This window comes from Populus trichocarpa, chromosome 1 (assembly GCF_000002775.5).
Source record: "Populus trichocarpa isolate Nisqually-1 chromosome 1, P.trichocarpa_v4.1, whole genome shotgun sequence".
Lineage (NCBI taxonomy): Eukaryota > Viridiplantae > Streptophyta > Magnoliopsida > Malpighiales > Salicaceae > Populus > Populus trichocarpa.
In genome coordinates, this window is record NC_037285.2 from 24,513,916 (window position 1) to 24,523,718 (window position 9,803).

Genomic DNA, 9,803 nt, shown 5'->3' on the forward strand with positions numbered 1-9,803 from the left:
TATTGCATTAAATTCAAGCATAATATTTACTTACAACATGTGAATTTACAAGCTTACAACTCCATTCCTTCAACATTTGACAAAATAAGAGCTCCTATTAAAAATGTCTTCTTGACTATATAAATGCCTTCATAACTTAGCGTGTATTTTCTTTGATCTTCACCAGGAATTTGAAAAACCTTATTCAAAATCAAATCTCCTTCCTGAAAAACTCTTGGAAGCACTTTTTTTATTGTAAGCCTAACAATCCTTTTTTGATACAACTTTCCAATGCAAATCAAAGTCAATCTCTTTTTATTGATCAAATTCAACTACTTATATCATATTCTAACACATTCTAACTTTTCTAATTCAATTTCTTTCAACAACCTTAAATAAGGTATCTCCACTTTGAGAGGTAAAACCGCTTTCATTCTATATACCGATCGAGTAAATAGTTACTCATGTCGATGTTTTTATAGCAATTTGTTATCCATGAAATCCATATGAAAGCATTTCATGCTAGTCTTTATACGTGATCATTATTTTCTGTATAATCTTCTTTATATTGTTGTTCGCCGCTTCTACTCTACCATTCATCTTAAGCCGATAAGGCGAAGAATTAAGATGCTTGATTTTCCACTTCTAGCATAATTCTTGAATCATCTTTCCATTAAAATTATGGGCATTATAAAAAACTATTACTCGCATCGTATTCTGGCACGTTCTGACTCTTCTAATTGAGCTTCTTTCAACACTCTTTAAAGAGGGTATCTCTACTTTGAGAGGTAAAACCGTTTTCATTCCATATACCAAGGAGTAAGGAGTTATTCTTGTTGATGTTTTTATAGAAGTTTGATATCATGTAATGTATTTTTTAATTTATACCATGGAATAAGGAGTTATCCTCTGATCATTGATTAACATTTCTATGTAACTCGTAATTAACTACATGAAGATTGTTCATTACAGGTACCTGTATATATTGCAGAAATAACACCTAAAAATATTAGAGGTCGATTTGTAGTGACTCTTCAGGTAAACGTGTTTGGTATTGTGATGCACGATGTTTTTTAAAAATGTTTTTCAATTAAGATCATGTTAAAAAAAATGTTTTTTCATATTTGTTTTTATTCTTGATGTTAGAACCATCCAGAAAACCTAAAAAAAACATCAATTATTTTTCGAGCGAAAAATAATTTGAGGCCATCAATGTCTTCTTTCATTTCCTTCTTTTTCAATGACTTTACTCTTCATGTTTGCAGTTGATGAACTGTTCTGGCCTCTTGGTAGTTTTTTTCCTTGGAAACTTTTTTTCATGGCGCACCGTGTCTCTATTAGGTAATGTTTCACAATTTGATTTAATTAATTATTTCATCATCGAAGGAGTTTTATTTCTAAAATGATTAAGCATTTTATCATTGTTAATTTACTTGTGCCTAAATCTTGTTGAATCCCAGCTATAATTCCATGTTTAATGCAAGTTGTCGGTTTAGTCTTCATACCAGAGTCTCCAAGATGGCTAGTGAGTTCCTTTTGTGATCACACACACATATTTTCCCATTTTGAGACAGTAAAGGTAATCTAAGTGTTTGCTGCTATAGGCATCAATTGGCAAGGAAATAGAGTTTGAAGATGCTTTGCGACGGCTTAGAGGAGTGGATGCCGGTTTTTCTCAAGAAGCTATTGAAATCAAAGTAATATTTCTTGTCTTAAAAATCTAGATTGTATTAAAGTATCTTTTGTTATTGTTTTTTTTTTGGTTTGATCGGCTTTTAGCCTCATGTTTTCTTCCTACCTCTGTTTTTCTCCTTCACTTTCTTATTACTCTTCAAGGAACTATATAAACTCTTCATATGATTCATCTAAACATAAAGTGATTTTCTGGAAATATTATCCTTCATGATTTTGAGGCTTGTTTTAGTAATTTGAGTGGGTTAACAATTGTTGTTAGCCATTGTTAAGGGGAAGATAATGATGTACAATTGAGGGATGAAATTGAAAAAATTATTTTGTTTTAGGCAACAACTATAGCGTCGATATTCCCATACAGCATACAAAATTAATCAATTTAAATGACAAGGATCATTTTAAATGTTAAATGTCACATGATTGGTTAGTAAGAAATATTAGTATCCCAACATTACTCTTTTCATATTTCTCAAGGAGCTGACATGTGATTCCAATATCTGTTGTAGGATGCTACAGAGAATTTCCAACGCAGTGAAGCTGGATTTCAAGGCTTGTTTCAAAAGAAATATGCTTATCCAGTTATGGTAAGTTTAAGATAAGCTTGTCCTTTGTTCTTCTTCTTCTTTTCAATTGAGACCTGTTGGGATAATGGGATTAGAGAGATAGCATGAGTTGAGTTTTTCTATTTGGGAGTGCAGGATGTTCTTTTTTTGGCGCGTTTCACTTGAAAAAACATTAAGTTGAAGTATTTTTTAGTGCTTTTCGATAGTTTTGATGTGACGATATAAAAAATAAAAAAAAATATGAAAAAAATTTATTTTGATGAATTTTATAGTGAAAAACACTTTTAAAAAACACCATGTAAAGGTGTTTAGGAGTATGATAGAGAATGCTTTTCTTTTCGCTTGGAAATGCATCAAAATAATGTTTTTTTTTAAATCTATTTTTAACATCAGAACATCAAAACGATCCAAAAACATTAATTTTTTTTTTTAAAATTTTGACGAAAAGCAGGTTCAACCTCAATTCTAAACAAGCATTGCATCACAATACCAGACACTCTTACTTTCCTCATAAAATAGGAGGAATAGATGTTAAACCAACCATTTCCTATTTAGAATTTTCTAATATAGCTAGTTAATCATTATATTGTAACAATATAAACGGCATTCTTGAGATAAGAAATTAAAACAGTCTCGATATTAAGCTGTGTATTTGCAGCTTTATTTTCTGCTCTCAATACAAGTTGAGTTACAAATTAATTCATTAATCGATCTGTCCTCATTCTTTCAATCAAATATCATCTCATTTCATTATGCTGACTGATAAACACAATTTCAACTAACTTAGATTGGAGTAGGGTTAATGTTACTTCAACAATTGGGAGGGAACAGTGTGTTTGCAGCTTATCTTAGCACAGTGTTTGCTAAAGCTAGTAAGTCTCTCTCTTAAAATATATGAACATCTGATCATTGATTATTAACTTACAAGGAACTAATGCAAAGAGAAATCCCAGAATAATAGTTTTTATTTAATCCGGAATGGAAGAGGAAACCTAGCCAAACTATACGATTCCAATCCTTTTGACACAAGGAAAGGAAACATGGACGAAAGGGAAGTCTTTCATGGCCGTTACGGTTATAATAAGGAAGCAGATTTTATCATGCTTCTTTCAACTGGGCTAGTGATGAGCCTCTCTCACTAATACTATTATTTTATAAAATAAATATTATTTTACCAAATATTTATAACTTTAATATAATTATTTTTTGGGTCAACAATATAATTTTTTATGATAATTTTAATTTGAATAAAATAAAATTAATACTCTACAATTAGAATTTTTTTATAGTTTTCTTATACAAGTCTTCTAATGTTTTTTAAATATAAATAAGACACCAACAATTGCAATGATCTATCTCCATCATGATAAAATTTCAAAGATTACCCAGATTTGTCAACCAAGGCTATAGACTCGTTGAATACATCAGTGTAACGCACGTGCGGCCCAAAACATCTAAAGATATCACAGACCTGTTATTGCCCCAAACTTCCTTGGCCAAGAAGGACATAATCCCTCTAAGACGATGAATAGTCCAAAACTTGATGAAAAAAATTGTTGGTTTAGACATTGGGGCAATGGCAACCCGCGAGACAGTGTCGGCAGAATCGGCAGCAGTGACAAATCGGTAGCAGTGTCGAATTCGGCAGCGTTGGCTTATTGGCACCACCAAGAGTGGAGTCTGGAGTCTGCAGTCAAGTCTAGACATAATAAGGATTTTGCAAACTCGACCGATGCTCTTCTTGCTTGACAATCTTTCTTGTTCGAGAATCAACTCTCATATTTCAAAGATCATGTCTATTTAAAGTATAATTATTGAAATGAAATCAGAGAGATGTCAGTTTTTTTTTTAAAATTCAAGCTTCTTTGGTCAAAGGCCCAACACACGTCATTCAATACATGTAGTCCTTTGATTATCTTGTATTTTGAAAACAGAAATTGACTCATCAAAAGATCAAAATGGCTTTTTCCATGGTTCTTTGTGTCAATTTTAATCTCTGATCTTGGGTATATCTTTTGATGGTCTGTGATGAGGTGACCTTCTGTGAATTTCAAGAAACAAGATGCTCAAGTCAGAACTCGGGCTTTTATCAAGAAAGGTTTTTTTTTAGCACTTATTTTACCAGCATGCCTAATAACAAGTAGCTTAATCCATGAAGTCACGACCCTTATGGAAAAACTCTTCAAGCTTTGAGAGCGTCATTTATTGGTTCAAATTGCTTACTTGATTGAAAAGGGCTTTTAAAAGTACGTAATGAAGGCTATGGTTTATGGCTATGAAAGAAAGGAATTTTACAGGCTCAAAAGGTGTTTGCGGGTTTCAAAAACCTAGGATCAACATCAATTATTCATCATTTCTCTTTCTCTTGTTGTCTTTGTAGAGAAAACGACATATAACCTTATTAACCTCAAATATCAGAATTCTCTTAACATATATCAGAATGCAAATCCAACTTTTTCTTTGATGAATAACCAATCTCAATCATCTGATAACACCAGGGGTTTTATTATGGATACCAGAAGTCATGTTTGTAGCCCAGACTTTTTTTTTTTTTTCGACTTTCGACATTTGTTGTGAAACTCCTTTTGTCTTTCCTAAACTTAATAGGCATTCTCCTTCATTTATCTTTGACCTGCCTTTAAGTGTAGGCAATTTTCTTCTTCTTTTTTTTTTTAATGGCATTCACATAGCCTTTCTCACAGTTTTTTTTTTTTTTACATGCCCCCAGTCTAGGTCTTCTTTCTTTTAGCTCTCTCTCAAATGTTGGACTTTTGTTCTAAGCCTTCCCTTTCACTTTTGTCTTCTCTTATTTGCCGCCAGTGTGGGGTGTGATCCTCGTCAGGGTTTCTTTTGAAAAGAATATTCTATCAGGCTCAAAATGGGATTGCAAATGATATATTTCAAGTATTGTGAAAGGATAAAACAAAGATGGCCTTTTCTCGTTTCAAGCAAGGTTGGTGTGAACCGATAAATTTTGTCCTCGTCCAATGTAATGATTTCGACTTGCAAGAACCTTGATTCGTGAGTCCATAACTACTGAATCCATTACATGTCATTATGCATACTGCTAAAACTTAGCTACATGGTGGGTGATTCAGTTTCATGTGTGAGCTCAAAATTTTTTTGGTCACCCCAATCCTCGAGTCATTTCTGAAATCAAAATACTTTTAATCTTTCAAGATTGATTAGCCTTAATTGCATGTTGGAGTTTGATCAAAATATTTTGTCAAAAATGAAATGCTAAACATCTCCTGACTTCAGAATAACAAAGAGACAAATAAAAGACATGTTTCGTTAAAGAATGAGATGTGATCCCAAAACAAAATGCAAAATGACAAAATTCCATAACAATATAATTGACAATTCATCGCCATTCTTGGACCAGCTTTCTTAGCAAGCATTTTCAATCACTTGTCATTCTGAAGATGTTCGTGGGACAATATAGCCAATGACATCACCTTTCACAAACTCAACTTGCCTCTTGCTCATCCACCTCCAGAGTCATCTCTCATCATTGTTCTGGAATCCATGACAGAACCTTCAATTTTTCCCCTCTTTATAGCTTGTTCAATTCTTTCAGCAATCCTCACAACTTCATGGAAATGTTGAGCCGATCTTCCTATTAAATGCGCATAATAAGGGGATTGAAATGTGTTGGCAAACAACATCACCATTTCTGTATCTATCAGTGGAGGTTGAACATATGTTGCCTTATCTCGCCATCTTTGAGCATATGCCCTCACAGACTCTTGGTTTTCCTTCTCCATAGACATTAGGATGGTTCTGTCAGGAGCAATTTCAAGATTGAACTTGTACTGCTTAAGAAAAGCCTCCACCAAATCTTTCCATTTCTTAACTTTAGCATTGTCCAACCTCATATACCAGCTTAGGGCAGATCCCGTTAGACTATCTTGGAAAAAATAGATCAACAGCTTATCATCATAAATCACCTCAGCCATTTTATTGCAGTAAGATCGAAGGTGAGTGTTTGGACATTCCAATCCAGTGTATCTGATGAACTCTGGTATCCTAAAGTTCTTTAGTACCAAACACACTTCAGCTGCTCGCATGGGATCAAACCAATCATTACCCTCAACTGCTCTTAATCTTTCTTCCAAAGCAGACAACTTGTCGTAGTTCACAAAATCAGTGGATCTATTGCCAGGGGGTCCATCTATTGTTAAATCCACGGTGATGGGAGCTTGACTTGATGGGATAGGGGCGATAGGCATAAAATGTTGTTCTGCTCTTGAATCTGCCCCCAAGTTTTGAGATGTCCCTGGGACGTGGATTGATGGTGTTTTCACAGGAGGTTGTGCAAAAATCCCCTTTTCATTTTTGGAGCTCAGCACTTGTTCAAGCAGATCTGTAAGTCTAGCAACTTCACCTTTGATGCTCTCAATTTCATTTTGATAATGGGCCTCCAATTGAGCTCTTTCTTCATTATCCATCTTTCAGGTGTAGGAAATCTTGGATGGGGGACCTATGTTTCAACCTGGCAACTTGTATAATAAATGTATGAGTATGTTCCTATATGATGAGTTTGCCCTTCTAGGGTTGACACATAGTCGTAACCCTTGCATTTTGATTTTTGCTCCACAACGGAAATTTCCTGAGTAACGACCATTGTGTCAACCACAAGTCTTGAGTTCAAGAAGCTTCAGGAAATGTTTACTTTGATGTAAAACAAAAGGTAAAACACACAACCTAAGGACATGTTCTATTCATTAAGTGAGACCAATGGTAGGTTGATTATCTAGTCTCAAAAGGGTCTCATATCTGCCCAGTGACGATCTTCGTAAAGACAATGTGGGGGCGTTGCAAGGAACAGTTAAGGCACGTATGCCCACCATTACCAAGCAGGCACTCAGATATGAGTTGGGTGTTTCACGCATCTGAACCCTGACCAATAGTCATAGGGCAGATCGCTAATTCCCCACCTAACTTTAAAGCTTGTGTGTGCTTTCCAAAAATTTAAAACATGTGATGCATGAGGCATTTCTATACAATACATGATTATATATGTACAGAAATTAAAGTGTGAATAAATAAATAAATAAAATAAGCTTATTAACAGAAAACACGCAAACCAAACAAAACACAATTATCAGACAAAAACAAAGTTTAGTCCACAAGGTCCCCAGTGGAGTCGCCATTCTGTCGCACGTGTGCGGCGTCGCGGCGAAAACATCCACCCTCGAATTTTTATATAATGTGTCAATGTGGCGAGACAAGGAATTCTTGTCTTTTATTAGTGGAAAAATGGAATGGGAGTCGCCACCTAGTATTTTGGTCACTAGGAACCCTAACTAGTCTCAGAGATCGGGTACGGGGACTAGTTGCGTAAAGGGAAGGTATTAGCACCCCAAATACGCCCTACCTAAGGTAAGCTGCATTGTTTTATTGTCTGATAAAATTTAAAGTTTTGTTGTGTTTTTTAGTTGTTGGTCCGTCTATGGTTTAAGAAAAAGTTCTCTTCGATAAAGAAATCTTTATCTTATTGGGTAAAACCTAACTGTTCTAACGTCAACAAATAATTTGATATCCGGAATACGTCTTACGTATAAGGTCGTAATCCTAGATATTAAAAGAAAACAAAATAATGTTTTTTTGAATTTTTGAAATATTGGTAAGTTCTCGTGACTTTAATAAACTGGTTATTAAAGCCAAAATGCATGCTAAACTTTTTTTTTTATATGAAGATACAATATGATTTTTTATTTATATATTTTTTAGAGAGACTTGGCCGTATGCATGAAAACAAAACATTTTATTTTATTTATTTATTTTTTTTGAAAACCAGGTATTTAATACCGAATTTGTATCTTTACAGTATAAAAATACAAACCAATATTGATCAAAATGCAGTGAAATATTTGCGGAAAATCACAGATTTTTGAAAAGAATTTTTTTGAATTTTTTTGAATTTTTCTGGCTGGGCCCAACCCGGCCCATGTGGCTGGGCTGGACCCAGCCCACCTGTGTGGCTGGGCTGGACTCAGCCAGCCCAGCCTGGTCACTGGCCCAAAGCCAGTGACCCAATTATGCCATGCACGTGTAAAACTTTACCCGTGTATGAACAGTGCGAAGGTAATTAAATTACCTTCGCACTGTTCATCTCCTTCTTGCCAATTAACCCAAAACGCAGGCAACACTTTGTATCACAGAGACTGTGGAAGGAAGTAAAACATACCAGGTGCTGGAGAGATGAAGAAGATGGTGGTGCTGATCTCTTCTGCTATCTGCGTTCGCTGTTTCGGGTTGCTATGCGTTCCTCTGTTTTTTGTTCAACTCACGTCTCTCTCTCTTTCCCTTTTTCTTTCTTTGCCCGTCTGCTCTCCTCTATCCTCCTCCTTCTGCTCTCTTCTCTTGCTGCCTTTTTTACTTTCTTATGCTCTTCCTTCCTCTGTTTCTCTCTTCCTTACATTCCCCTCTCCCTCTGTTTTTTTTTTTTTTTTCATCGGGTCCTTCTCCCCCTCCTTCTCCTTTTTTTCCCTCCCTTGTTGCAGCTCTTCCTCTGGCTTTTATAGCCAGAGGACGCCAGCAATTTTGGTAAGCCGGCGTTCATCACGGTGACGAGGGATGTCAGCCGCGATACCCGCCCCATTGATTCGAGAATAATTCCATAATCGTTGCTAACGTCTCCTTCCATTATTGTCACCGATTCACAGCTGTTTGAAGACCATTAATGGTGGAAACGGCGCCGTTTGGGTTCTTCTAATTTGGCTCTTGAAGTTTTCGCTGTTTTATAATCAAACCCCCCGACAAAATTGTAATTGGGTCCCTTAATGTTAGCGCCTTTTCTGGTTTGATCCTTGGTCTCGAATTGTTTCAATTAAGTCCCTAATTGTCCATCAAACTTCAATAATTATGCAATTAAGCCCCTGATTTGACCAAATCAACTCTTTAAAATTACAATTGGACCCCAGAACTTTAATTTCTTCCGATAAAAGCCTAAATTGACTTACAAAAATCAATTTTCTTGCAATCAAACCCTCTATAAATTCAATTAAACCTTGGATAAAATTTAATTGAGTCCATAAACATCTGATTTTGGACTTTTCTTCCTAAAATTAAATTTTTCTCATCAACAGGGCTCTCACTGTCAAATTTCAACCTTTTGTATTTTTGAATCTCCTCAACCAATTTTGGCATTTTTTCGGCATTCCAGCAATCCTTTTTCTCGCTCCTATTATTGTTTGGATTTCTTTTGATATATTTTTTTGTATTTTTTTATTTTTATGTGAACCCAAAAATGGGTAACAACAGATAAGGTAAAGAATTAAGATACTTGATTTTTTGCTTTTGACATAAATCTTGAATTATTTTTCCATTAAAATCCTAAGCATTATCGATAACTATTGCTCATGGTAATAAATATAAGAAAATAATGTATTTTTCAAAAAATGTTTGGACAACCTTCTAAGTAATAGGAGTAGGAAGTTTCTTCATTCATCTTTATAAAGTGACAACGATGGTAACAAAATCCTTTTTTCTACCGGATCTTTAGCATTGGCTCAAATATGCAAAAATATCATCCCTGTTTTGTTTCAACATCAATTCATATAA

The 9,803-nt window shown here is 34.9% G+C and overlaps 2 protein-coding genes across 2 annotated transcripts; one reads left to right on the forward strand and one right to left on the reverse strand.

The window, feature by feature from the left end:
• The first annotated feature begins 946 nt into the window (after positions 1-946).
• On the forward strand, positions 947-3,186 carry LOC18094961 (sugar transporter ERD6-like 17). The gene is made up of 6 exons (XM_006369371.3): positions 947-1,017; positions 1,245-1,320; positions 1,440-1,504; positions 1,584-1,676; positions 2,178-2,255; positions 3,022-3,186. Exons 2-6 carry the CDS (start codon positions 1,248-1,250, stop codon positions 3,121-3,123), a joined length of 411 nt encoding a protein of 136 aa, XP_006369433.2. The 5' UTR covers positions 947-1,017; positions 1,245-1,247; the 3' UTR covers positions 3,124-3,186.
• Positions 3,187-4,934: 1,748 nt separating this feature from the next.
• On the reverse strand, positions 4,935-9,303 carry LOC112326293 (uncharacterized). Its single transcript, XM_024593857.2, has 2 exons — positions 8,428-9,303; positions 4,935-6,846 (listed from the first exon to the last, which is right to left on the reverse strand). The coding sequence occupies exon 2, from the start codon at positions 6,683-6,685 to the stop codon at positions 5,720-5,722; it is 966 nt and encodes a 321-aa protein (XP_024449625.1). The 5' UTR covers positions 6,686-6,846; positions 8,428-9,303; the 3' UTR covers positions 4,935-5,719.
• Between the last annotated feature and the right edge of the window lie 500 nt (positions 9,304-9,803).

Excerpts from the sequence above, each read along its gene's own strand:
- LOC18094961 (XM_006369371.3), top strand. The coding sequence starts at position 1,248 with ATGAACTGTTCTGGCCTCTTGGTAGTTTTTTTCCTTGGAAACTTTTTT. Across the intron at positions 1,321-1,439 it reads GCGCACCGTGTCTCTATTAG|CTATAATTCCATGTTTAATG; the intron begins GTAATGTTTCAC and ends GTTGAATCCCAG. Across the intron at positions 1,677-2,177 it reads AAGAAGCTATTGAAATCAAA|GATGCTACAGAGAATTTCCA; the intron begins GTAATATTTCTT and ends TATCTGTTGTAG.
- LOC112326293 (XM_024593857.2), bottom strand. The coding sequence starts at position 6,685 with ATGGATAATGAAGAAAGAGCTCAATTGGAGGCCCATTATCAAAATGAA.